This window comes from Platichthys flesus, chromosome 15, assembly GCF_949316205.1.
Source record: "Platichthys flesus chromosome 15, fPlaFle2.1, whole genome shotgun sequence".
NCBI lineage: Eukaryota > Metazoa > Chordata > Actinopteri > Pleuronectiformes > Pleuronectidae > Platichthys > Platichthys flesus.
Window position 1 is genome coordinate 6,534,891 of NC_084959.1, and position 27,998 is coordinate 6,562,888.

A 27,998-nucleotide genomic window follows, 5' to 3' on the forward strand; every position below is an offset into this window, starting at 1 on the left:
TGTGACAGTTGTCGTAGGGCTTTTAATATTCTTAATGTCTGTGACCTAAGATCCTCCAGATGTGTCTGTAGCATGTGAAGCTTAATGCAGTTACATATCAGTTAGTGTCACGTGCACTGCAGTCCGACTATTTGTCTCAAATCATCGGGCCAACAACAAGAAGAAACAACTGCTAAAATAAACGGATGATAGGAAATGGTGGAGAGGAAAGCAAAACACGGAGGGGATGTTATCAGACTCTCCAATAAAGAGAACATGTAGAAATCCATCAGAGTAATCCAGGCTGCATTACTGACATGTGTACTGTGTGTGTCCTGTGTGTGTGTGTGTGTGTGTGTGTGTGTGTGTGTGTGTGTGTGTGTGTGTGTTGCAGTGCCACTCTGCTGGCGTTCCTGGTGGAGCTGTTGAAGAGCTCCGTGGCCATGCAGGAGCAGATGCTGGGAGGGAAGGGCTTCCTGGTGATTGGATACCTGCTTGAGAAGGTCAGTGAGAAGCCAATGAGGAGTTTGTTTACATGTTAAGTTTATTTGTTGAATAAAGTAAGAAGCCTTGTTTTAGTATTCTTATAGAACTACACTCCTTTTTTCTATATAGGGTACTGCTTATACTTAGCACACATTCGTTGTATATGCGTTCCTGCACAACTCAAAATGATGTTATTTTTTAAGTATCAGCAATCTGTGTAAAAAAAAAAGTTGTGGGAAGAAAAAGACAGTGATCCCATTAATATTTATCACATCCTGCACATGTTGGTTGCTGGTGTAAATTAATTACTTGACACCTTTGGCATTTTTGCACATAAGGCTCTTAAGGTTGTGCAGCAGTGGCAGTTTGATTGAATGTAACACTGGCTTCACTGTAGCTTGTCAGCATCGCCCGACTTAATTAAATTATAACGAATTACGATTTAATTAAACCTGATGTGTGTTGATCTCCCCGAATGTGATCGTCACATCTCGTCCTCTCTGTCCTTTGTCCAGTCGTCCCGAGTCCACATCACCAGGGCCGTACTGGAACAGTTCCTGTCCTTCGCCAAGTATCTGGATGGTTTACCTCACGGAGCGCCGCTCCTCAAACAGCTCTGTGACCATGTCCTGTTCAACGCTGCCATCTGGATACACACCCCTGCCAAGGTCTGTTTATTATATGCGTTTGTGTGTGTGTGTGTGTGTCTATCAGCAGTGCCTATGTGTGTTTTCATGACCTTGCTGCTGCGAAAAAAAAGAAGGGGTGATCAAGTTCTGAATTAGAGAATAAATTCGGAAAAAAAGCAAACGAGAATGTTTTAATCAGTAAAATCGAGACGAGCAAGCGACATTAAAGGGGGACATATCATGAACATTCCACTTTTGTAGTGCTTCTACACGTTAACTTTTTGTTATATTACTATTTGTTGTGGTTCCTCTATGTCAGAAACAAGCTAGAGTGCATCGAATGGGATTACGACCAGAATAAACGTCATAGTCACACCATGCCCATGTAGGGAGTCTCGCTACATGGCCTTGGACGAGCGAGCTAACGCTAGCCGGGCTCCACCGGCCTGGTTAGCTTGCGAGATACTTAAGTGGCTGCATAAACAAGGGACCCCCGGGACACCTCTAAACGTTGACTCAACAGTGTGGAAGGATGCTGCTGCTGCGCCAGCTCAAGCTCCCAATGCTCCCACTGCTCCCACTGCGGGGCTGCGCTGGGGAGCTGGGGCTCTCGCAGCCAGGCTCACCGGGGGCTGAGGGGGGCGGGGCACTCCAAACAGGTCAATCTGAGGAGGGCTGTTCTAGACAGGGTAAAAAGGTGCTGTTTTAAATGATCCTTGTGGTATTTTGACCAAAATGGGCATAATATGTCCCCTTTAAAACAAAGAGGGAAGAGCGCCTGACATCTTAGTGGCCATTGCCCTTTACAATAACACAATAAAGGAGTTTGCCGAAGCAGGAGCTGGCACGTCATGCGTGGAAAGAACAAAACACAACGATCGAAGCGAACAAAGAGAGAACAGTGACATTGGAAGCGGCCGCGGGACATGATGAGACGAGATGAGACGGGTGCTTCTTCTTCTCCCTCTCACTCTGAACTAGATGAGTGAGTATTCCTGGCACTCCCACAGGACAAATCAGCTTCTGCCTCCTTTATTTTCCCAAAAACTCCCTGACTTCCCATGCCTCCCTTCCACCTCTGACCTCGGGACGCCATTTGGCTCTCGGGCGCGGTGCTGCCGATCCTGATGGTGCGCCATCAGTCGAGGTGGAAAGAGATGCGAGTGAACAGCTGCTGGAGAGAAAAGGAAAAGGAGTGAGAGTCAGTCGCTGTGAAACTGTCCCAACTGCTGCATGCGCTCCACCTTTCAGGCTCGGAGTATACTTGCTCTTTACTACCCGGTTGTGCATGTCCTCATCATCAGGGCGAGAGTTTTGAAGAAGAGCTCTATGACCGGGCCCCGAGCTCTAACCACATTTACATGATGTGTCTTTTAAGGCTCTGACACACCACTTATTTCTGTCTTTATCTTAACATTAACCCAATGTGTATCTCCTCGAGGGACGCCATCTTATTTTATGTTCTCCCCACTTACATCGGGAAGTGGCAGAAAGATTTGTCTAAGTCAATATTATAGAGCAAAGCGCTCTACAATCATTAGTCTGAGTCTCTCACCTGCATTCAGTGCTCGAACAGACGAGGCAATTACAACAGTGTAATAATGAGAACACGACAAACAGAGTAAATGTACCGAGCAGCGTCGCACAAAAAATCCTTCTCTCGTTCTTTCCTGTCTCTCGCTCAGTCGTTTAAAAATGTTTCCACTTCCCAGGTGTTATCATCATCTTCATTATGGGCAGGAACGATCTCGGTCGTATTCAGGACTTAATGAAATCACCTGAAGAAGTCGTATATCTGAATCTCATCTCTCCCACGTCCTTTCCCTCGCTCATGGAAAATAAAAGGAGCTGCTTTGTCTTCGCCACGCTTGTTTGGTAATAAGCCACGGCACCGGTGCAGCGGTGCAATCCAAACTGCTGTGCTGGGATCTGGGATTTTCAGGGGGGGGGTTGGGGGGGGTTGTTTCTTTTTTTACCCGCAGATAAACAAACATGCTCAGTGCGTGAAATGCAACGTGAGGAAAGCCGGCAGAGGGTTCTCTCCCTTCCAGATGAGCTGCGACGCGCTGTGGTCAGGCTGATCTTGTCCGCTCGATATCGAACCACCTCGTTATGGCCGGTCCTGAGCGTCGCGGCCACTGTAATGAGCTGTGTGCCGCAGACTCGAACGATGGAGATGACTGGTTAGAGAGGGAGGACGGGGAACAGAGGGTGGCGGGGAAGGAGGGGAGAAGCAAATGAGCAGTCCTCCTTAAATGTCAGCGCCGCCTTCCGAGGAGCTCCTCACATGCTCGACGGCTTCGGGCACAGACACATCAAAAATAATTGATTCCTTTCCCTGAAAACAAATGTTCCTTTTCCTGGAGGGAACTTTCTTTTTCATCCCTTCGTGGGCTGTCCTTTTCACAGTAAAACCCGGCTCCTGTTTGAACACCCCGAGCACACAAAGAGTATTTGTCTCTCCCCAGCGAGCGTCTGGCGGGTTGTGGACTTTTGCAAGTGTCTTCTTGTGTTTGCCCGTGTGGATGAACTGAATGGTTTATGTGCACACAGGTCCAGCTGTCCCTCTACACCTACCTGTCGTCGGAGTTCATCGGCACCGCCACCATCTACACCACCATCCGCCGCGTGGGCACCGTCCTGCAGCTGATGCACACTCTGAAGTACTACTACTGGGCCATCAACCCGCTGGAGTGCAGCGGAATCAGCCCCAAAGGTCTCGGTACGTCTACGAGCGCACAGCGGTTTCACCAAATGAAGAAGGGGAAAGGAAAACAGAGAGCCTTCTAGTCTCCTAATGAGCACCACTCTATATGCACATGTCACACAGAGCAATCCACACACGGCTGCTTTTGTTCCTTTTTCTTAAATTCACCCACTTTCTTCTCCTCATCTTTTCACCCCCCCCCCTCCCCTGAGCCGTCTTTACCGTCTCGTTCCTCTTTAAACCTCTCTGTGACTCAGCGTTTTTTTTTTTTCACAGCAGCCTCTCAAACACTCACAAAAGAAGAAAGCACGAGCAGCTCCCGTCTCCACTTCACAAGTCCTAAAAAAAGTATTTTTAACGCTGCATTTATCTGAACGTGAAGCGGTGATGTCAGCCTCTAGAAAACGCTGACAGAGAAGCTGAACACCTGACAAGCTTGCAGGGGCTGGTCAGGTGTTCAGAGGTGAGAGCCAGCAGGGTTTCAACCTCTCTCTCTCTCTCTCTCTCTCTCTCTCTCTCTCTCTCTCTCTCTCTCTCTCTCTCTCTCTCTCTCTCTCTCTCTCTCTCTCTCATTCCAGGAAAGATTCTTCCAAAGCGATCATTCTCATATTTTGATGGTTATTACATTTTGCCTTTGTCATTTTTTTGGTCTGTCTTTGAACCTCGGAAGCACAGCGATGCTGCGGTTTGCTTAAGCTAGGAGGGAGGAGGTTCATGGTTTGAATCCCAAGGTCTTCCTGTGTGGAGTTGCACATTGTCCCCGTGTCTGTGTGGGTTTTCCACTGGACGCTTAATTGAATTGTGAATGTGGGTGTGTATGGTTGTTTGTCTCCGTGTGTCCGTGCTGTGATACACTGGAGGGCGGAGAGGGGGGGGGTTGCACGGAGGCTCTCGCCCAATGTCAGCTGGGATTGGCTCCAGCCCAATCCCAACCCCAGCTCGACCTTCAAAGGATAAACAATATAGATAATGGATAGTTGGATGATGGATGTCTTTGGCCTGAAGGTCGAAATCCGGCACAAATGCTAGAGTGGAAGAAGGTTGTTGGTTCAAATCTTCGGCTTCCTCCCGCAGTCCAAAGACGTGTGAACTGAGGTTGTTTATCTACGCCTCTCGCCCAATATCCACTGGGATCGGCTCAAGCTCCCTTCAAAGAAGAAGTGGTTTGATATTTATAGTTTACATGTGTTTGGAATGATGTTAGCCTGACCTTTAGCCGTTATCCTACCTCGAGTTTCTTTTTCCTCTTCGATGAAAAGCGCTGCAGAAGCCAGAGGAAGAAACGTTGCGTTGAGATATCACAACAAATCCAAATAAACTTGAAGTGACTCAGCTTGATTTAGGATTTCATTAAGTCAGCAGCTCTCTGGAGCTTGGAGCTGCTGTCTCTCCATTAGTGCAATTCACAGATGCAACTGACCTTCCTAAAACAGACCTTACTGCAGAAAGGCTTCTATTGATTAATACACAGAGCGTGTGAGCGGTGCAGCTTTTTAATATGGACCCTCTTGGCTTCCTTCACATTACGTATTAAGGAGGTCAGGCACAACATGATCTTAACTCCACTCAAGCCAAATACCGGTGCTATTTTTTATACTAATTATGGTATAATTTCTGAATCAATCATCACATTCCTGCACTTGTTAACGATTTCCCCCTGATTGCTGTTGGTACAGTCCGTTCAGATCTTAGCTGTGATGTAATGTATTCGTTCTTCAGAATCGGACACAATTTACATACTAAAGCAGCAAATCGGTAGATGCAGTCATTTTTGTGTTTCCATTATTGGGGGAAATGTAAGTCACAGAGAAGGTGACTTTGGGTTGTGCACAAAATGATCAATGGATGTTTTTTCAATTGGAGGAACCACAAGGTTTGTCACCACTTTCAGGAAAGTTCTGATGATTATAATGGATTTGATTTTTTTTCAGTTTTAATTGTACAACATAGTTAAATGATTCAAGTGAGATCATTAGCCTCCTGATCATGGATCCGAACACGAGCAGTCAGAAACAGAGAGCTTTCAGTTCTACTGTTTTTTTTTTAAATCGCCAAATCAATTCCAGCTTTAGTTTAAAGCTGAGAACGGCCTAATGAAGACCTGAGGGTCAATAATCAATAAGACTTGTAAGGGCTCTGAATGGGTTTTAAAAAATCTGCAGAAACCCCTCATGTGATGTGATGTGAGATAATTACATCTCTGTTAAATCGCATAAAGTACAGTTCATTTCCCCACTGAGGTAAAGACAGTAAGGAAAGACATTTACGCTACACACACACACACACAAACACACAAAAACAGACACAGACAAAGCAGCTCCTGATTGAGAAGTTGTGTTTTTGTGTAACTTTTGGAGAGTTTTCGCTTGTGAATAACTAATGTTTGAATTAGTGTTTGTTCCAGTAGCAGAATGACAAAGCCTTTATATCAGGTTACTTTTAAATGTTGAACTGAAATGCGAGCCCATGCTTCCTGATATACCTGAAGTGTTTTTAGTCGGGGGGGGGGGGAAGTTATATGACAAATCCTATTCCAAACACAACACGGTGTCAAATCAGAATTGATGTGTCCGCTGCCTTTGTGTACCGAGCAGAGGATTTGCGTTACCGCAGCACACACTGTCACCCCCACACATCAGAGAGGTCTCTCACTCTAATCCACCTCTCTCTCTCTCTCTCTCCGCATCCCACGTTGCCACGGCAACAGACGGATTTGATTGGCACATCCAAGGGAGTTTTTAGAATTTCTAATCAAGTGTCTGTCTGGCTTGCTGCGCCGTTCGGTGATATTGCGGCTCGACTGCCGGGGTTTGGAGCCTTTTGATAACGGTAGCAATTAGCCTCAGACGCTATTTAATGGTGGCTCAAAGGCGAAGGACGCGGCAGTTGTGGTTTTGGAAGTGTGCTTATCAACAATACAGTAAGAGTCTTATAGGCATTGATTTGCATGGCAATAGACAGATATGTAAACACGCACACTTGGCTTTGTGGATAATGATATGTGAGTGTGTCTCAGCTTGAAGTCACGAGGTTGAATCCCTGTTTCAGATAAACACCGTTTCTGAGTGTATTTTTATCCAGCAACTGAATTTTAATCCGCTTAGAGACACGTAATTCCTCTTCAAGTTGTCCTCATACTTTTTTTTTTTTTACAAATAACTCTTTTTAAGTTGTTGGTTGAAAAGAAGTCTGTACATAATGAAAACACCTCGGGCCCATTATGTTCCGGTACAGAGCTGTGTTGCTTTTGAACTCTTAATAATAATAAAACAGAAACACTGATTAAGAAGAAAAGGTTTATGTGCCTGAGTTTAATTTATTTCTTCAGCTAAAGTGTTTTATTTTTCTAACCTCAGTGATACCTTTCATATTGTTTTGTAACATCATGGATTTCGCCTAGTTTTAAATTTAAGCACAAATGTCCTCAAGTGAGCTAAAGCATAATTCATCATAAATCACAGTTATTCAAATAGAGTTTCAGATCCAGTCAGAACACATTCACTCTTTCATACATGCCCTGACTCCCAAGCACATGCAAGAGCATTCAATTTCACAATGACTGGATAAAACGGTTGAGTCAGGTTGGCATGTACAGAGCGCAAGAAGAGGGAAATTAATTTGAAAGAGAAGAGGATGATAATTAGATTCACCCCAGAGAGGAGGTTTAGATGATTAGAAGCTTTATTCAAATCCTCCGTTAACAAAAGACCTCTTAAAAAAAAAAACGAAATTACACCGGCACATGTTCACTTGCTTGACTCGGAGCTGCTGCGTGAACCATGATGGATGGTTGAACCACGAGTGTCTCCATTCCACCTCTATGTACCAGCTCGACAGATAACGATGATGGATCCTAGAGGACAGCGCCGGTGTCGTGCTCTGGCGTCGCGAGGAGCCGGTGGAACACGTACACACACTTCACTCGTGATTCAGGGCCCGGCGGAGCACGACAAAGAGAGAAAGCCTCAAATCTTGAGGCTCCATCAGTCTGCCGAGCTTACATCAGCTGGCTTTTGCAGCTTTGGGGTCAGATATCAGTTAAAGAGTTCTGCAAGGACAAGGTGCGTTTTTTTATTCAGCTCCCGTGTTTGCAGTTGCAGGGCTTCTCCCTCTGTGGCTCGAATTCAAATCAGGCTGGGTTTTTTTCCAGACGTCCCTGACACGGCAAAGTGCACGGTGGCAAATGCACACAAGCCGATCGCCATAAATGTTTATTGTTGCCTTGTAAACTTGACAAACCCTCTGCCGGGTGCTTGGAATGCTGATGAGAGCAGTGTGCGCTTACGAGGGTCATTGTGTAGCGAGTGTTTGTTTGTTAATGACATCTGTAGGAAGGTGGAGAACGAGTAGGGACAAAGTCGACTTTAACGGCCTGTGGACACTGGGACCATTAAAGAGGAGGACATTAAAGGGCCGGGTCTCTTCTTGTTTGGATCTGAATCGATTCATCTGTGAGGCTGTTTGGCTCCGCGTTCCATTAGCGAGTTGTTTGGCAGCCATTTTGAGCCGATTCATCAATCAGCGTGAGCGTGGAGTGCGTCTGGCACATTAAACGCCTCAAAAATTAAATGAAAACCTAATTACATCACTGGAAAATGAAATGCCATTGTTTGAGGGGGGTTTTTTCAGAACCGTTTAAAAGTGCCGCTGGGTCGTGGTTTTGAAGAGGTGGAAGGAGCAGGGTTGTTTCACAGCCAAATGTCAGAACGAACAAAGACAATGGAGGTGAAACAGAAAGTTGAATAATCGTGAACGAGACGGAGCTTTGTAGCTTTCAAATCGTGTTTAAAGGCAGAGGACGCCTGTGGCCTTTAGGAAACTCGACAAAGATGTCAGTCCTATAAATGGTGAGCTTGATTATTTCATTTCTCTGTAGCCCTCCACAGACCTGATCGAGTACCAGAGCTTTAATGAGGAATCCGTGGGATGGGATGCTTGTTTGGTTTGAATAAGTGGGACTATCAGTCACATCTTTGCTGTTATCAGTTAAATTAGTTCAAGTTAAAATATCCAGATTGCCTCTGGAGGTAATGACAGTGATTTAATTGCAGTTCCCACTTCTGTCTGTGAGTTTGTGTGAGTTAAGAAGCTTGTCTCCGCTCTCCAGGCAGACTAATAAAAGCTCATATCAGTAAACAGTGGAACTCACTCAGCCTGGACTACAGGCTTATTTAGCCGATCTGTATCTCGGATAAAAAATGTGACTTCTAACAGGAAATGATTCTCTTGTTTGTGTTTTGTGTGCAGACGGGCCGCGGCCGTCCCAGAAGGAGATCATCTCGCTCAGGGCCTTCATGCTCCTCTTCCTCAAACAGCTGATACTGAAGGTAAGGCCAGAGAAACCGATTATCTCCACCGCATTGATGAAGTTGCATGAAATCGCTTTGTTTTTCTCGCCGCCGAGGGACCAGCAGCTCCGTCTGAAATCTGTGTGTTTGTGGTGAATCACATTATAGACCAGCAGCCTGAACAGAGCACTGTTTAGCTTGTTCCTTCCTGTGTGAGGTTGTTGCTGATTCACGGTTAAAATGAGCCATCGGACAGAATAAATGACGTTATCTCAGGTCACCAGGATGTAACAGAAAAACCTAAAAGATTGGTTTTCTTTCCACAGGACCGGGGCGTGAAGGAGGACGAGCTGCAGAGCATTCTCAACTACCTACTGACCATGCATGAGGTAAACAGAGACAGAGGGAGACAGGGGAGACGGAGGAGACGGAGGAGAGAGGGTGCGAGCTCTTGAGTGGAGCTGGTGGCAAAATGGGCATTATAAATTGTGGGCTGGAGTTATGGTCCACTTAAACGAGTGAGAGTGTGAGTCAGCCCCGGCGCAGTGACAGCATGAAAAATGGTGCAACAATGGACTGAACAGAATGTGCTCCTCTGTAACAATTATGTCTATTCTTGTTGTATTATGCCACACGCTCCTCCGCAGTCGTCCCCCCCCCCCCTCCTCCATGTCCACCTCTCTCTTCGTCCTATTAACCCTCTATTCATCCGTCCCGTGGGGTTTCCTCCTCTTCCTCCTTTGTTCACCTGCGCCACTTTGCTTTCTTTGTCTCTGCAGGATGAGAACATCCACGACGTGCTCCAGCTGCTGGTGGCTCTGATGTCTGAGCACCCGGCGTCCATGATCCCTGCATTCGATCAGAGAAATGGAATAAGGTGAGTGTGCTGCCCACACGTGGGGTACACACACACACAGACACACACACACGCAGACACACACACACAAACACACTCACATACACACACACTCATCAAAATATCTGATGTAAAATTAGATTCTACTGAGATGAAACAAGATCTTTCGTTTTATGATTTTAACCATAAGTTTTTAGCTTTGTATGTATTTAAATTATGAGTTAGGAACAAACAAATCCAATATAATATTCAGAAAATCAGTGGAATGTATTCATACACAATACATTTAGCAACAGTCACTTTATTACTAAGAATAAGGCCATACATTAAACAATTGAAAAATCCACACACGTATATATACACATATGTATATATATATCTATGTATATATGTCTATATGTATACATATGTGGGTTCACATTTCACATTACTGATGAAAACTCATATTACTGATGTGGTCAAATTCTAAGTAATTCACAGATTCAATAAAAATGGTTTCAAAACCAAGTAGTGAATAAGGAAATTTGAATTTATGTATCTCAGATGAAAAAAAAAAAAAAATCTCTCAGCTCTTGGTCTTTTTGAATGAATGTAGTCTGAAGATCCAAGTATGTTTTTTTAAGTAGTTTGAATCCATAAAGCTTTTTTGCATCAGTTCCAGTTCTGATGTCACAAACAGTAAAGTGTCAAAGCATAAACAATGTGGCCTACTCATGGAACTCTTTAAGGTTGCAATGGTAACTCCTCTCTTATGCGTCGCCACATTTTCTTTTCACTTTGAAATCTTCCTGCGTTTGAAGAGTCAGTCTCCATGTTGACTTGGAGGTTGACTGAGTATCAGGCAGCAGGTGTTTACCACACACAGCACAACGCCTTGATCTTTATTTTGATTACACATTTTTTTGTTGTACTTGTCGCCTTCATCTAACGTAGTGTAACTCATTCGGTGATGTGAAACGCTTGTGGCTGTGTGTTGACATGTCGCAGGGTGATCTGCAAACTCCTGGCCTCCAAGAGCGAGAGCATCCGGGTCCAAGCCCTCAAAGTCCTGGGCTACTTCCTCAAGCACCTCGGTCACAAGTAAGCACCTGCTTCTCTCACTGCGGAGGGGTTTTCTTTAAAAAGGCAAATGTTTTATGATGTCATCGCTAAAAACCGGAAAAAAACAGAGCAGTGCAGTCTCCAGTGAACTGAGAAGTGTTGGTTATTTGTGTGTGTGTGTGTGTGTTTGTGTGTGTGTGTGTGTACTTGAAGATAATGTCCTCATCATCAAATCCAGGCGGAATAATAATTCTGACAGCGTGCCCTGGCAGGGCGGGGGGGGGTCGGGGGGGCCTTGATGAGCAGCAATGAATGCTGGGGGATTTAATCCTCCCATGTGACATAACACGCCACTTACTGCACAACATGGGCCAAGCTGCACCTGAGCCCTGCACCTTCAGACCCCCCCCCGCCCACTTCAACTTCCTTTGAAGCTGAAGTCCTCCTTTAACTCTACATGTCATCATGTCATCATGCAGAACAGCCATAGACAATGCTTTATTTTATATTAATATAAATCGCAACACATATTCGAAGGGTTTTGCAGAGAATCTAAGAAATTATCAATCTTTAAAAAATGGGATAAAAACACTAAAACCAATTTTAGATTTGTGTGGGTTTCTTCACTGTGGTTTGAGACACAATGTCAAATCTAATAAGCAATAAAAGACTTTGAAGTTGTCCTTGGAAATGTTTTGAGAAGCTGTGTAATAAAATCTTAGAGATCAATACATAAAAGAAAAACACTTAATGGCTTATCATGAAAAATAGAGCATATTTATTTTGTGATGTTCTTATTAACAGTATATGCAGGTATGTGTTTAGCTCCTCTGGGAAATGTTACTCACACGTTCTGTCAAATGCAATTTTGTTAAACTGAGAAAAACATATTATTTGCCCTATATGAAGACATCGTATATTTGTGGTGGTACTTCTCCGTTTCTTCACTTTTCGAGACGCACACAGACAACGCAGGGTTCATCAATAACGCTCATGTCAGCTCTGATGTCTGAACCTTTCAAATTAAAAGCCTCTGGTCTGTTAAACAGTCGCAAATTACTTATTCACAGCCGTGCGAGCGTTGCCTCGGTTACTCCTGCGGTGTTGTCGTTCTATTCTTGTCTCCGTGTTGTTTCTTATCCTCCCATCATAACTGACTGGGCCACATGTCACTGGGCCAGTGGCGATCACTGTCAGCTTCAGCCGTCGCAAGTTCTGTACTGAATAATAAACCCTCTGTGTGTGTGTGTGTGTGTGTGTGTGTGTGTTTGTGTGTGTGCGTGTGTGTGTCTGGATGTGTGTGTTTGTGATTCCCTGCAGGAGGAAGGTAGAGATCATGCACACGCACAGTCTGTTCACGCTGCTGGGTGAGAGGCTGATGATGCACACTAACACCGTCTCCATCACCACCTACAACACGCTGTACGAGGTGGGTGCTTGTTTGGCAGCGGCTCTTTCACACACGGCATCACTCTTCTAGCCGTGCACAGGAGGTGTGCGACCGTTTCCAGTGATTGTCTCCGCATGTCATTGAACTCTGTGGATCTTGTGTCTTGTGACTTGTGTGCAGATTCTGACCGAGCAGGTCTGCACCCAGGTGGTCCACAAACCCCACCCTGAGCCCGACTCCACCGTCAAGATCCAGAACCCCAGTGAGTATGAAAAGCGCTGAAACCTGCGTCTCTCTCTCTCTCTCTGTGTGTTCTTTGGTCTGCTAACAACACAGTGTTTTTTTAATGCAAGTGAATAAACAACAAAGCCTGAATTCAGAGCTGATGCCGTCTGTCGCCTATTGACCTGCCTCACACTTCCCTTACCCTCACATTTGTTCTCTCCTATTCAAAACACGGTTTATAGATTTGTGCTTCTCCCTCTCACTCATTCTCCTTTCTCCCTCTTTCCTCTTCACCTCACCCGATTTTTCACCTCCCACCCAGTGATTCTGAAAGTAGTGGCGACCCTCCTGAAGAACTCCTCTCCCAGTGCCGAGCTGATGGAAGTCCGGAGACTCTTTCTCTCCGACATGATCAAGCTCTTCAGCAACAGCCGCGAAAACCGCCGGTGAGGGGCACGCAAGCGGCCGCACGTCAATTCACCTGCGAGCCCATTGGCTCCTTACAATGACTGTTGCTCTTTCATGCTCACATTGAGTCTTTGTGTTGTGTGCCAGCTGCCTGCTGCAGTGCTCCGTGTGGCAGGACTGGATGTTCTCCCTCGGATACATCAACCCCAAGAGCCCCGAGGAGCAGAAAATCACCGAGATGGTGTACAACATATTCAGGATCCTGCTCTACCACGCCATCAAATACGAATGGGGCGGCTGGAGGGTGTGGGTCGATACCCTGTCCATCGCACACTCCAAGGTAAGATGAATACATTTTTCAGACTTCCTGATCAGATTTTCTTTGCAGGCACTTTTTCATGCTGCTCTTTTATCCCATGGGATGAGTGTTTAAAGATATTGACAGAAGTAGATACCGATTTGTCAAGTCAAGCTGCATTGTGGCGATCCTTGAGGAATATTTGCTTTACAGTTGTAATGGGCTGTATTTATGTAGAAGCCTTCCTAGTCTAGATGACCACTCAAGCACTTCACAGAACTTACTTGGTCATACCTCACACATTCACAAACACACGCACACGCACACACTACCGGCACAGATGTTAAACTAACATGGAGTTGGGGAGACTGGGATCAAACCTCAGATCTCTGGTTAGTGGACAACCCGCTCCTGAGCCACAGCCGCCTCAAATGACAATGACAGCCTATCCACTCGACTTCAAATCTGTTGCACCCAAAAATTTACACAGAACTGGCAGTAATGATTTTCCTTTATTGATACAGAGACTGAAACTGTCATAAAGGCTAAACAAAAGCTTATTGATTTGTACATATTGATTATTTTTAATTATGATTTCTTGGTTCATTGCCCTGAAAGACCCTGAATGATTCATCATGGACATAATGTTCAATAAGTGACTGCACCTTTTTTGCCTCTTCATGCACTTCCTTCTCATGGCAGCACAGCCGTGAGGGGACGTTATAGATACTGGTCTAACACTGTGGTCAGAGCAGTCTGTCCCAGTTTGATCACTGCTTATGATCAATGAGCTTTATGAACGTGGACATTATAGATATTGAGTTAAGCTATCGTCAGGGCTTGTGTTCCGATGACACTACATTTACACCCATCCTCTGTCCCAGGTGACCTACGAGGCCCACAAGGAATACTTAGCTAAGATGTACGAAGAGTACCAGCGTCAGGAGGAGGAGAACATGAAGAAAGGGAAGAAAGGCTGTGTGTCCACCATCTCCGGGCTCTCTGCTGTGCCCGCCCCTGTGGTCAACGGGAACCTGGAGATCGACGACAACTCCCAGACACAGACGCCGGAGAGCGAGGCCGAGTACAGCGAGGGGGCCAACCTCCTGGCTGAAGGCGCCGTGAAGCGACCCAACGGAGAGGCCCTGACGCCCGGCGAGCAGAGCGCCGGGCCAGGCGTGAGGGTGGAGGTCCACGACCTGCTGGTGGACATTAAAGCCGAGAAAGTAGAGGCCACAGAGGTGAAGCTGGATGACCTCGACCTTTCTCCTGAAGGCCTTAGTGGAGGTGTGGTTGTAGTAGGTGGGGGAGGAATGGAGAACGGGCCTCTGGTGGAGGTGGACTCTCTCTTGGACAGTGCTTACTGCGCTGTCGTCCAGAACATGAACGGGAGTCTGGCGCCTAAAGATGACACGCCGGCCTCAGGGGTTGGACTGGGGCCCAGCCTGGGGCTCTCGGGGGTCAGCCTGGAGGACGACGGGAACATGGGGCCCCTCATCACTTTGGCTGATGAGAAGGACAGCGTCCCGAGCAACAACGGGTTTCTCTTCAGCAAGGTAGGATTTGTTATGAAGATTATTGCTGCTGATGAATTAAAATCTTATCTGTGGAGCCACCCTCCCCCCCCCCGCGGTCCAAGAATTTAATAAACCCGATCAGTCAATGTCGTATCTCCACTTTCTATCTTTCTCTGAAAACGAGATTTTGCTGCAAACTTTGCACATTGTGAAAAAGTTCTGCTCACTTTTATTTCCCCATTCATCTCCTCCAGGTTGATGAGAAGCTTCTTCCAGCTCTGGCAGCCACAGACCCCCTGGTGCTGCCCAGTCCAGAGCAGCCCACTTCATCCGGCCCAGTGCCCTCCCTCTCCACCACCAGCGCCAGTGACGACCTCAGTCTGCTCGCCCACATGACCAGCTGCGGCTCTGATCTACAGACCCAGAGCCACACAGCCGGGGAGCTACCGGAGGACGGGCTCTTCAAGATCCAGAGCCCCATCGCTGACATCAGCTCCATTGCTGAGGCCGAGAGCCAGATCCAGATCCAGGCGGCCTCCAGACCAGATTTCCCAGAGGGAGAGGGCACGGCCGGGGCGGAGGGAGAGGCCGCTGGGCAGAAGACGGGCGGAGACACGGCCAGCACCACCTCGGATACAGAGAGGTCGGACGACGGGAAGGACAAAGACACAAAGAAGATCCAAACGACCGCGACTACTCAGGTGTGTTTGTGTTTCTGATTCTGATGTAAACTGCTGGATCACTGTGATTAGAAGAGTTACAAGAGTTTGTTTTCATATCAGGTGTGATGACATCATAACATACTGTACAGATTTAAGTGAAATCATGTATTTTCCTCTACGGTTTTTATCAAAGTTTGTGGAAAAGGTTTGTAAGTTATAATTAGCGAATCACCTCCATCTACAATAATCTTCATTCCAAGGACTGAACAGTCACGAGCCTCCTCCTCCTCCTCCTCCTCCTCCTCCTCCTCCATACTTCAGGCCACCGCTGCCCCTTGGTGATTGGATTGTGTTTGCTGCTAATTCCACTAAAATGCACGGCCATGGACAATTTGTCCGGGCAGAAATACCCAGTGACTGCCCACACACGAGCTGATTTTCCAACGGCTCATTGAAAACCGAATCAGAGGTCACGGAAACTCCTCCGGGGGCTTCTTTAATGAAACAGATTTAGATTTCTGAATCTATTTCCGAGTCTGACCACATCTTCCCCCCCCCCCCATTGCAGGCCCTTCACGGCCGCACCGCCGCGCAGCTGGAGCGGGACCTCCGCGTGGACCTGGGCTTCAGGGGAATGCCCATGACGGAGGAGCAGCGCCGGCAGTTCAGCCCCGGCCCACGCACGACCATGTTCCGTATCCCCGAGTTCAAGTGGTCCCCCATGCACCAGAGGCTGCTCACCGACCTGCTGTTCGCCCTGGAGACCGACGTGCACGTGTGGAGGAGGTGAGGGAAAACACCCTCTGACATGTCGCTGTGATCAGATCTTCGGTGTCTCTGATGTCTCTACTGGTTTCGGATCATCCATCAAACTCTTTGTTTTCCGTTTCAGCCACTCAACCAAGTCGGTGATGGATTTCGTGAACAGCAATGAAAACATCATCTTCGTCCACAACACCATCCACCTCATTTCTCAGATGGTGGACAACATCATCATCGCCTGTGGAGGCATCCTTCCTCTCCTGTCCGCCGCCACCTCCCCTTCCGTAAGTGGCTCCGCTCTGCCCCTCTGTGGTAGGAGGGAGAACTGCAGGTCAACAGCTGCTTTCATAGGACTCTGAATAGGAAGAGCCTCTTCAACCGGATTCTAGTCGATTAATGTCGTTTAAAAACTACTTTTTAATTCTTAAAGGTTTAATGTCAAACAAAAATCTGTTTAGTTTGGCAATAAATTAAATAATTGGTCAATTAATTAAACTCTAAAAACATTTTTCCATTTATCTGTGTCTCTCTGTATTTAACTGCAAATCTAACACTTGTGTCATAGCATTTTTAACCTTTATTTGGTCGTTGCCTTAATCCTTTTAATTAACAAGATATTTGATTTGACGGTGTATTAATCTGTTTCTTTTAATCATCCTTCTTTTTTCCTTTTCTTCTCTGTGTTACATGTGTTCTACGTACTTTCTCGTTCCTTTTTGTCTCTGTTTTTGTCTGTTTGTTTGCATGTGCAGAGTTCTAAGAATAGTGCCAACGCTGTAAGTTGTGGTTTCTTCCTCTCTTTACATTCTACTAATACTACGTTCTGGTTTATTTACCATTGTGACTGACACTAACCCTTGCCTGTCTGACATCCATAGTGTTTCTACTTGTTGTGCTCCTTTTGCTGCTAATCTGTATTCCCCTTTATACTGTTATAAATATTATGGGTGTCTGATTCTTAAATATATAATATCCTGACATTGTAAGAATATGACACAAGGGAGATAGAGTGGACTAAAACAGACAGGAAGTGGGAGAAATAAGATTGAGAAGATTTGTTTAGAGGAAAAAAGACAAAAGCATGAGAGTTTTCCAGGAGACCTTGAGGGTTGCATCTGCTAAGCCTGTCCCATTTGTATCAACACTAAAGAAGGCAGGAGGAGCCGGACCCCAGAGGGGGTCAAAGGGAGAGGAGGTGACCCCTGTTCCTGGGGGAGGAGGCACAGGGGGAGAGGTGCGTAAAGAGCCTGAGACTCTCACCATCACCAGGAGAGCTAAGAACACCAACCCCGAGTCCTTCTGTTTCCACCTTGTGTCTGTTATCCCCCCCCCCAACGAATGTGTGTGCTCACCTTTGCGGAGGAGCCCCCGGCTGCTTGCACTTTGTGTCGACTCTCCGCAGCCGTGCACGTCCTGCTCGCTGAAGCAGAGACACAGAAATCCACACAGTCTTTTCAGAAGCCAATGCTGCCTTCAGATCTGTTTCCAGTAGCTACACTGAAGATCCTGTAATTAAACACTTAGGCTGGTGTGAACGTAAGGGGATCTTAGTCTAGCTTTGTCTGTCTCCACACCGCTGCTGTTACTGCTAATAGGCCCCACTGCAACTGTCACAACCCCACTGTTACCATCACCTGTGTGTCATCAGGCTGTACTTCCTGTGTGTTGTGTAGAGCACCTCATGTTGCCAGACGTCATCATAAGTGTGTATTTCACTTGATCAGCATGACTGTTGTGGTCGAGACCCGGCAGCGAACATCTTCTAGAGGTCACGTTTAAATGTTTAAAAAGGGGGAGGACACTTCAGTACGTCACCACCTTCCTGAAACCACTGAGGTCATTGTGCTCATGTGCTGGTTTGACACCGAATGACTGGAAAGCATGTGTGCGTTTCTCCTCCCTGTTACCCAGACGGAGCTGGAGAACATCGAGGCGACGCAGGGCATGTCCTCGGAGACGGCGGTCACCTTCCTCTCGCGTCTCATGGCCATGGTGGACGTGCTGGTGTTCGCCAGCTCCCTCAACTTCAGCGAGATCGAGGCCGAGAAGAACATGTCGTCGGGAGGGCTGATGAGGCAGTGTCTCCGCCTGGGTGGGTGCTCGCTGGCTGGGTCTAATCTCGATGAACATTTTAAAACTGTGAATGTGGTTGATCTCACACATGGACCGGTAATCCAAAAAAAAAGCACTCCTCATTCTAATAATGTCAATCGAAATCGCTTTTTTTTGGGTCAAACATTGCAAAACCCAAATATATTAAAATAACATAGATCATTTAATTCTAAGAAAAAGTTCTTCAGATTTACAAATTGGAAACAAAAGATTCAGCAATTTTGCTTAATAACTTAACTTGAAATTGTAGATTGTTATAATTTCTAGTGTCTTATCCATTAGGTTTCTGATTCAGCACTAGTGTGGACAGGCATACAAAATGGAAAAACGTTTTTTAAGGAAACAAAATGTGTGTTTTTTGCAATTTATGTCCCTCCGGTCCCTTCATATTACTCTTTGTAGTCTTTTAATCCTTGGGTCTAACATGATTTATTACATTTGCTATTATTACCTGTTACTATCATATACATAAAACTGTAAAATTATCGATGGGTTGTTTGAAGTATTTAAAGTATTATTTTTAATGGTTTTACAAGAAAAATGATGGTAACATATTTATTTATAGAATTGTTTGATTCCATCCTTAGAAATAAAGTGCTTATTAATCTATAATGAAAATAAAATAATGACTAGTTGTGTTGCAGCCCTATATTCAATTTATATGTGATCTATATTGCATATATGGGGCGTCTCTGGTTTTATTTATTATACACACCTTTTGAACATGTGATATAAAAGACCCAACCATCACACGACACTCACACGTTTCCTCTCGGCCTCCGTCTCTCCGTCAGTTTGCTGCGTGGCGGTGAGGAACTGTCTGGAATGCCGGCAGAGACAGAGAGACCGGAGCTGCAAGTCCTCCTTAACCAGCAGCAAGTCACAGGACAGCCTGCACAGTGCCTCCAACACCAGCAAGGTACCACACACACACACACTCAAATCAAATACACATCTTGCACACACACTTGAAATCGGACACAGAGACACGGGTATATGTGCGACACACCTGTTTTCCATATTCAGCAGGATCCAGACAGACTCCTTCAGGATGTCGACATCAACCGTCTCCGAGCTGTAGTATTCAGAGACGTGGTAAGTGTGTGTGTGTGTGTGTGTGTGTGTGTATTTTTATTGTGTATGCAGTATTTTATGTTTATAGATACGAGGGAGGAAATGCCTGAATGTTTTTTTTTTCCTCCACTGAATTACTTGTCTGTGTTGGTTCCTGTAGGACGACAGTAAGCAAGCTCAGTTCCTGGCGCTGGCAGTCGTCTACTTCATCTCGGTCCTCATGGTGTCTAAGTACCGGGACATCTTGGAACCCCAGCGGGAGATTTGCAGATCCACCAGCCTATCAGGGAGAAGCATCCGTCACGAGATCAACTCCCCAACCAGTACAGGTGATTATCATTTCTCTTCTGATGCAATATCCTTAATGGGGTGTGCTTGGATGACTGCTGAGTCATTATTTGAGCGTTGGTGTGGTGAGTACAGGCTTCAGGCGAACAACAAAACCTGCTGTCGAGAGACACTTAAAGAGGAATAAAGCAAGAAGGAGGAAGAAAAACATGGTGTTACCAGGCAGTGACATGAAAGCTCACAAACAAGAGGAAAATGGCTGAGGAAGACATTTTAAAAACAGAAACTATTTTATGGAATCTCCCCTGAGATGTATTTTTCTGAGTAACTATCCTCATAAACACATTACATTTGATTCTTTATTCCCTCCCCCTTCATCCAGAGCACCCAGCCACAGCTTTCTCCGACAAGCAGACCCCCACCCCCTCGGATGACTCTCCCCGGGCCGGACTCCCCCACACGGACTCGGGCATCGGAGAGGAGGGTCACGTGGCCGGGTCCCTGAACGGCTCGGAGATGGGTCTCGGCCTGGGCCTGGGCCTGGTCGGGAGAGAGACAGACAGGGATCGAGACAGAGACATGGGGGGAGGAGGAGGAGGAGGCACGGACCTGTTGTGCAGCCTGTCTGACGTCAGGAGGTCACAGGAGAGCCTTCTGGATTCTCCCCACAACCCCGGCTCCAACCCCAACGCCCCGCCCTCGTCCATCTCCAGCATCAGTCAGACAAACAAAGGCATCAATGTCAAGGTGGGTCTGTGGGACATTGGCTCATTGCATCCTGAAATATTCAGAAAAAAATCACTAATGGGCACATTTTATTTCTGCAGCCGGTTTAATTATGGACATATTTCTACCAATAGAGATGATGGTTCAGGAAACACATTTGAATTTACTCCTCACTGCTGAGATCACACTTGACCTTGTGCACCTTTCAATGTGGTTTGAATGACAAAGCTAAAGAATTGTAACGTCGGGTCTGAATGGGGTCAAGGTTCTTCCTCATAGTGAGGTTGTGTAATGTTCCTTCTCTGACTCACTTTCATTCATCGCTCACTGCTAGAAATAAGCTTTTCAGTAAAATTTTCTTAGAGGCATTAATACTTTTTTGTTTTGGATCATGATAAATATCAAAGCCAAAATAAAGTATTCAAAAACAAGGCGTTCACCTCATCACATCCTGCAGCTTGTGACCTGCTCTCACCAGGTCTGTTGTTCTGTCTGTAACGCAGGAGATCCTGAAGAGTTTGGTGGCAGGACCAGTCGATGGAGGGGACCTGGGTCAGGAGTCGGGGCCGACGCCCTACCACCCCGACCCCGCCCTGAAGACACACCCCATGCTGCCCATGCAGTTCCACTCCTTCGACAGGTCGGTCCCACCGGCTGTTTGACCTACAAGAGACAGAGACAGAGTCGATCCAGCCTGGCACAGCAATCAGTTCATCACCTTTTTTCCAGCCTGTTCTATATTTTTCTAACAAATTGCTTTACATCCAGAAAACCCTGGACACAGAAATCAATTAATTGATTGTTTAAAAACACACAAAACATCCTGCCTTTGGAAAAAAGCAATTTGGATGGAAACAATGAACAAGCTAACAGAATGTTCTTCTTTCACCTTCACACTCATCAAAAACTCCTGATGGCTCACAGATTAGAAATGTGTCTCGTCTCTTACAGGAGTGTCGTGGTTCCAGTCAAGAAGCCGCCACCCGGCAGCCTGTCAGTCAACACCGTGGGCACACCCACCACTGGCGGGTCGACCGCGGCGGGCTCCACACCCAACATCTTTGCTGCCGCGACAGCAACACCCAAGAGCATGATCAACACTACAGGTGAGAGATGATGCTCGGTGCTTATCAACGTATTTATTGGATTCTTTTTTTTACTTTGCACTGCATCTATTCAGTGTGCGATTTGAGGAGAGGCAGCAGACAAGACGACAGCAGGGGGATGAAAGGGTTCAGGTGAAAGGCTTCAAGCGATTCAAAGGCAGAAGCAGAATTTCGTCTCTTGTTACAAAACATTCTATTCTCTGCCGTCGTCAGTCGGGAATAGAAACAAACTAATCTGATCAAAATGAGTCTTAGCCTGGGGAGGGGCACGAATGAAGTACGTTACTCACACAGAGTGTAAAATATCAGACATGAACAAGAAGAGTAATTCAGTGACTTTTTAACAGCATGTTAAACATGTGGACTACATATTTCCAACAAGATATGTTTATTTACAGGAAGAAATTTAAACCCAATATGCATCCAGAGAGCACATCTAACACTTTACCTGACTGGATCTACTCCAAAATCCTATGTGTTCTTCCCTGGGTCATTTCAGACCCTTCCGCATAATTTCATGATAATCAGATGAGTAGTTTTTAAATAATCCTGCAAATGTCAGGGAAAACATAACCTCCCTGGTGGAGGTAATAACCAGGATAGAATGAAACTCAATGGAGCGAATACCAACCGAGGCCCAACAGCCTCCTTAAAATGAATCAAGCTGCAACAAACTGAACACACTCAAAGACATCAGTCCTCTAAATGTTTCTTTTGTCATCATCATCCCTGAATTATTCCCTGATAAAAAAACTGTGAAAATGTCCTAAAGAGCCTGACAATGTTATTGAAAGTGGGAAAGAAAAAAACATCCTTTTGTATGAATCTCTTTTTGGGCTCGTGTCCCACTTTCCACCAGGTTTTGTGGAAGCTGGAAAACAAACAAAAAAATCAAAACACTGACATGCAGCCCTGCACTGTTTCTACACAGCATCACACTGAGCAGATCCATTATAGCAGAGTGGATTTGTAATCAAGGCTTTGTCAGACATGTTGTTCTGTATCAAACATGCATAGTGGACGAGGAAAGGATTTGTTCCCTGGAATGGATTCAGTGTATTGATTACAAAGCTGTTTTCACAATCGGGGACATTACGAGGAGACGAGCGGCTGCATGTCCGGTGAAATTCTATCCAAATTGAATTTGGTCACAGTCGACCGGGACATTAATACGTTTTCCTTCATCGTTATCCAGCTCGCGAATCTTTCGACGTCACTTTATTGTTCAAGGTTCCTCATCCCTCTCGCTTCTGTTCCTCTGTCCAGGTGCCACAGACTCCGCGTCCTCTTCCTCCTCCTCCTCCTCCTCGTTCGTCAACGGTGCCACGAGTAAGAATCTGCCGGCGGTGCAGACGGTGGCTCCCATGCCAGAAGACACGATGGAGAACATGAGGTCGGCGCTCGCTGCATCACAAAAACTCTGGATTGGCTTCGACCATTCACTTTCCTCACGCTCGTTCTGTTTTATCTCCTCCTTTTGTTTTTACATTGATTTGTCTGTTTTGTCTCGGGTGCTTGAGCCTTTTCCATTTTATTCCTGTCCCTATTTCATTTCACACTCTGGTCCTCATTCCTTCCAAGAGAATTCTTATGACTGATTTTTAAGGTCAGATGAACTGCAGTGCACCTGCATCCTTGTTGATGCCTGTAACAGGTCACAACACAGTGTCAGGGAGCAAGCAAATGTCAAAACTGTAATAACGAAAGACAACTTCATTTGTTACTTAACAAGTTGTGCTGGGTAACATGACTAGAATATTAAAAGACACAAAAAAGAGGATATTTGACAGATTCCTGCTTTACTTTTTAAAGCTGACATGATGAAATAATAAAAACAGAGTATTTTTTAAACTCACATTCTCCGCTCACACATCTTACTCAGTCTACACTCTGATGCTTTTCACCCCTGAAGTGGCAACTGTGTTTTTTTTAACATCACTATATTATAATATCACTGATTCTTAATCCATCTTTAAAAAAACAATAATTCCATAAGACCAATGGATTCCAGATCACTTTGCATGAATCTGTTTGTTTTTTTGTATGTTTCCATTCTGTGTGAAGGCGTCTGACACTGATAGAGATTTAAGATGATGATCTGAAGTATGAGACTGTTCACAACGAGGAAGTAGAATCACAATAACAAACACCAGATGATTGGTTTGTAGCAGTTTGTACTGTAACGTTTGCTATGTGCTCTCTCCTTAGACTTGTTAGACGGTTTGTTATGACATGTGCGGTGTGTGCGTGTGAGTGTGCACGTGTTCCCTAATCAGTGTGCGTGTCTGTACTTTGTGTGTGTGGTTTGTATTGCAGTGCCTATTGTGAGGTGGCGCAGTGTGCGCTGCGCAGCGGTCAGACGCCCCCTGAGCTCAAGTCCTTTAGCTCCCTGGCAGGCTTCCAGACTGCCCCCCGAGATGCAGGACAGTGTTTTAGGCAAGGAGACACCCGTCCCGTCCCCCATACCCACACCCCACACACCCCTAACCCACCTCTGCCCCCCCCTCCACCACACACCCTCTGCTACGCACACACTCTACTACGCACACACTCTCCTGCGACTCGATGTTGATAGAGCTGATTCTTTTATATATTTAAAGTCAATGTTGTGACTTCTGGCTTGGCCGTCTTCTCACACTAACCCAGAACTCAAACATCAGACCTGGGTCAAGCCGTCTTTGCAAATAACCTGCGGCGTCGGTTTGCTTTAACTTGGTCGGTCTAACCTTCCGGTTCGCTGAGCAGGTTAAAGCTAATCCAGGTTTTTATATATACTGTTGACCCGGGTCTGTTGGAGAAGACGCACTCCACCGCCATCCTTTGCTGCCTTACTTTCTCCATTTCTTAACTGAATAGAAAATATACACTCAAAGGCACGTGTATAAAGACAAATCAAGTTACTATGCCGCATATTATACCATATTTTTTCCCAGTGCAGTTTACAATAAGCCATAGTTTTTATGCACTTCTAGGTTCACTCATCTCAGAGAACCAAGTTGATTAGCCTGGCGATTTAGTCTTTAAACTGTAGAAGCATCAACAGATACTAACCCAGGCATCGTGCTTCCATATCCAACCAGCATCAAACACATTCTGTAAGTTCTTCTGTGTCCATTTCAGTTTTCTATTTCTTTCTCTCTCAGCTTGCCTTTGCTCCCCCCCTCCCTCCCCCTCTGTGTAATATCTCTTCTCTTTTTCTCACCTGTCGATCCTGCATGGTTTTTTCCTCCTCCCGCTCTCAACGGCTGCACATGAATATCCCCCTCGAGTTCTGTATCCCCTCACACGCTCCTCTGCCCTCATCTGAATGTGGCTTATATGATCTTCACTCCCTCTCTCCTCATCTTCCTCTCGCTTCCCTCTCCCGCCCCGCAGCATCACCACCAAGCTGGAGCGCGCCCTGGAGAAGGTGGCGCCGCTGCTGAGGGAGATCTTTGTGGACTTCGCCCCCTTCCTGTCCAGGACGCTGCTGGGTAGCCATGGGCAGGAACTGCTCATAGAAGGTACAGGTGCTGTACACGGCTCCTTTTTCTCTACGTGGCGTCTCTCTGTGGAGTCCTCCCACCCCCCCATTCACCGTCCCTCACCGTTAATGGCAGTGAGCGAGTGTATGTGATGAGTGAGTGAGTGAGTGAGTGAACGGGTGAGTGCGTGTTTGAGCTGGCTGCTTCACTCATTCGTCCAGCAGGTATGAAGTCTGTATTTTGCACCACTATTCGTTCAGCTAGTCAGATGAAAGTGTTTAGATCAGATTATGTTCAAGTTGAGCTCTGACGCTGCTGCTGCTGTTTTAGATTCGACTCCATGTGATGTCTGCCCACCTGCTTCCTGGTGTCCTGTGTTCGTGATCCACCGTCTCTATGTTGCTCTCTCTCTCTCTCCCTCTCCTCCCTTACTGCTCCCTTCTCTCTCTCCCTCCCCCTCCAACCCTCTCCTCTCCTCCCTCATCCTTTCCTCTACTGTTTGTTCCTGTCCTCTCTGTGGCATGCTTTTTATAAACCTGACTGTGATGACTGCAAACAGTGGCAGAAACCGCTGAGGCTACAGTGTCACCTTTGATGATATTTTTGTGTCTCGAGGCAAGGTGTGTGTTTGTGTGTGTGTGTCTGTGTGTGTGTGAGTGTGTGAGTGTGTGAGTGTGTGAATGTTTGAGTGTGTCAGGGAGAAGCAAAGAGAAGCTCCTGACTGTGCTGTGTGTCTTTGTGCTGCAGGCCTGGTGTGTATGAAGTCAAGCACGTCTGTGGTGGAGCTTGTGATGCTGCTCTGTTCTCAGGTTGGTAACTCCTCCCCTTCCCTTCCCTGCCTGTCTATATGTTTTGCCCCCCCCCCCCCCCCCCCCCCCTTACACACACACACACACACAAACACACACTCACACAACGACACACCCAGGTTCCATTTTGTCAACGGCTGAAAAAAAACAACTTCAATTTGTCGCGTTTCTCGTTCACTTAAAGTGTTGTTGTTTTTTCGTGGAACCACAATAATTGGCGAAGTTGAATGCACACAGGAAGCCGTGGAGTTATTGATCCGTCCTCGACTAACCCTTACCCTAACCGACTTTGTAATGAGCGCATTGCAGATGTAATATAATATCAGTTCATACGCACCATCACACCAGAGGTTCAATATCGAGGCCCCTAAAAAGACGAGTTTCCATGTCGTTTCTCTTCTGTTCTGGATTTTAACTTTTAGGAGCCACGTTAAATCACAAAGGCATCACAGCTCAACTCAATGTTCCTGGGCTCATTTATTTAACTTGCATCCAAAGCCACTGTCTCTATTTCCCGGTATGAGCCTGAGAGGAGCTACAGCAAAGAGGCACTTACCCGTTCAGAGGTTTCTCCTGATGCTGCAGCAGTGGTCTCCTCTCTCGTGTCACCAAGTTCGTCCCCCAACTCCTCTCTGTTCTTTAAGATCCTCGCTGCCATTAAAAGATCTCATCTTCAGAGGAGCCGTGCACTTTCCTCTCGCTCTTCCTAACCCTGGTCTTTGCTTCTCCTTGCTCTCCCATCTTCCTGCTCCATCTCCAGCCACACAACCCCTCTGCTCCTCTGGTCCATTTGAACTCGCTGTCTCAGTGGCAACTGCTTTCATCTTCTACCACTCTGCTGTGTTTCCTCTCACCACTCCCTGTCCCCTTCCATCCAACCCTCCAGGCTGGCTGCTCGTCAGCATGTATAGTATTACCCCTCGGCTCCAGCCTTGTCTGACATTACCGGCTCGGGAGAGTGAACCCTAGCCCAGATATTGATCGTCTGGGTGGGGGGATGTAACAGGAGAAGCTCCCATGTGTCCTTCGCAGCCTTTAAGAGCCAGTGGAGCTAATGGAGCTGGGATAGTTTTAGGCTTTCAGCAGCACTCTCATCGTCCTGCTCAGAAGTCTCCACTCTCATATTCACAAACACTCACAGGCTCTCAAATGGGTGCGTCCTAATCGACACTCAGGAAGCCCCGGAGCTGGTTCGCATCCTCATTTCGAGCAGTTTCGTGCAGCTGTAGCTTTTTTAATGTGGAGATGGCAACAGTAGCTATGTTTCCTCTTGAATAAAAGCTATTTTTATCTCTGTAATTACTGCCTCTTCGTACAAGTTGACATCACGCCTACATCTTTCAACCAGGATTAGATAGAGTGACAATTTAAGCAGAGAAACAACAGAGATTTCACTGTACCATGTGTTCAAGCAGGGCCACTGTGGAGAATGAAGGCAAATCAATTAGCAGGGCGGCTTTATTACGTGAAATTATCAGACTTGTTGTTAGTGTGTAGCTTGAATTTCAGATATTTAAGATAACTGAAAGAAGAGGCAGTCAAATCCGCTTAAAATTCAAATCTGCGTAAGTGGCTGTGGTTCTGGGGAGACAGCGGGTCGTCCACCAACCAGAGGTTCGGTGGTTTGATCCTGAGCTCCACCGGTCCACAGTCTGAAGTGTTCCTAAATGAATAACCCCTGATGGCGGCTCGGTAGTGATAGAATAATCACACAGTAGGGCTGAATGAATGAATGAATGAATCTTTATTGGAGTGTAAAGACATTTGAGTGATTGATTAGACTAGAAAGCTCTCTATATATAAAAAAAGTAAATGAACCATATAAGAAATGATATGTAAGATTTGTTTTGCACATATCAAACATCCTCATTCCTTCCTTGCTACATTTAATTCTCGATGTGTCCTCTCCTTTGATTTAGGAATGGCAAAACTCCATTCAGAAGAACGCTGGTCTGGCCTTCATTGAGCTGATCAATGAGGGAAGGTAATCCATCACTCTGACTGATTATCACCAACATCTCTCCCTGTGATCCCCCCACATTCATGCAAATGCTGTTATCAGTGCTTAACAACTAATGATAGAGGCCTAATGAGAAGCGTACAGGGATAAGTGCACAGTGCCATGTGTGTTCAGTAGGACGCCGAATCATTAGAGTGCAATTAAGTTTACT

At 46.1% G+C, this 27,998-nt stretch overlaps 1 protein-coding gene across 1 annotated transcript in view; it reads left to right on the plus strand.

Annotated features, from left to right (window-relative positions):
• The window catches only part of nbeaa (neurobeachin a), an 86,866-nt gene that overhangs the window by 45,386 nt on the left and 13,482 nt on the right, over positions 1-27,998 (plus strand). Inside the window, exons 11-38 of the mRNA XM_062406459.1 lie at positions 374-482; positions 981-1,133; positions 3,648-3,816; positions 9,049-9,128; positions 9,416-9,478; positions 9,869-9,966; positions 10,933-11,025; positions 12,307-12,415; positions 12,557-12,638; positions 12,924-13,047; positions 13,157-13,349; positions 14,192-14,863; positions 15,079-15,525; positions 16,055-16,272; positions 16,379-16,532; positions 17,001-17,024; positions 18,160-18,340; positions 19,155-19,279; positions 19,387-19,455; positions 19,595-19,763; positions 20,105-20,469; positions 20,952-21,088; positions 21,400-21,554; positions 22,821-22,947; positions 23,871-23,990; positions 24,930-25,057; positions 25,766-25,827; positions 27,747-27,811. Coding sequence (XP_062262443.1) covers positions 374-482; positions 981-1,133; positions 3,648-3,816; positions 9,049-9,128; positions 9,416-9,478; positions 9,869-9,966; positions 10,933-11,025; positions 12,307-12,415; positions 12,557-12,638; positions 12,924-13,047; positions 13,157-13,349; positions 14,192-14,863; positions 15,079-15,525; positions 16,055-16,272; positions 16,379-16,532; positions 17,001-17,024; positions 18,160-18,340; positions 19,155-19,279; positions 19,387-19,455; positions 19,595-19,763; positions 20,105-20,469; positions 20,952-21,088; positions 21,400-21,554; positions 22,821-22,947; positions 23,871-23,990; positions 24,930-25,057; positions 25,766-25,827; positions 27,747-27,811 — 4,491 coding nt within the window. The remainder of the gene's footprint in view (positions 1-373; positions 483-980; positions 1,134-3,647; positions 3,817-9,048; positions 9,129-9,415; positions 9,479-9,868; positions 9,967-10,932; positions 11,026-12,306; positions 12,416-12,556; positions 12,639-12,923; positions 13,048-13,156; positions 13,350-14,191; positions 14,864-15,078; positions 15,526-16,054; positions 16,273-16,378; positions 16,533-17,000; positions 17,025-18,159; positions 18,341-19,154; positions 19,280-19,386; positions 19,456-19,594; positions 19,764-20,104; positions 20,470-20,951; positions 21,089-21,399; positions 21,555-22,820; positions 22,948-23,870; positions 23,991-24,929; positions 25,058-25,765; positions 25,828-27,746; positions 27,812-27,998) is intronic.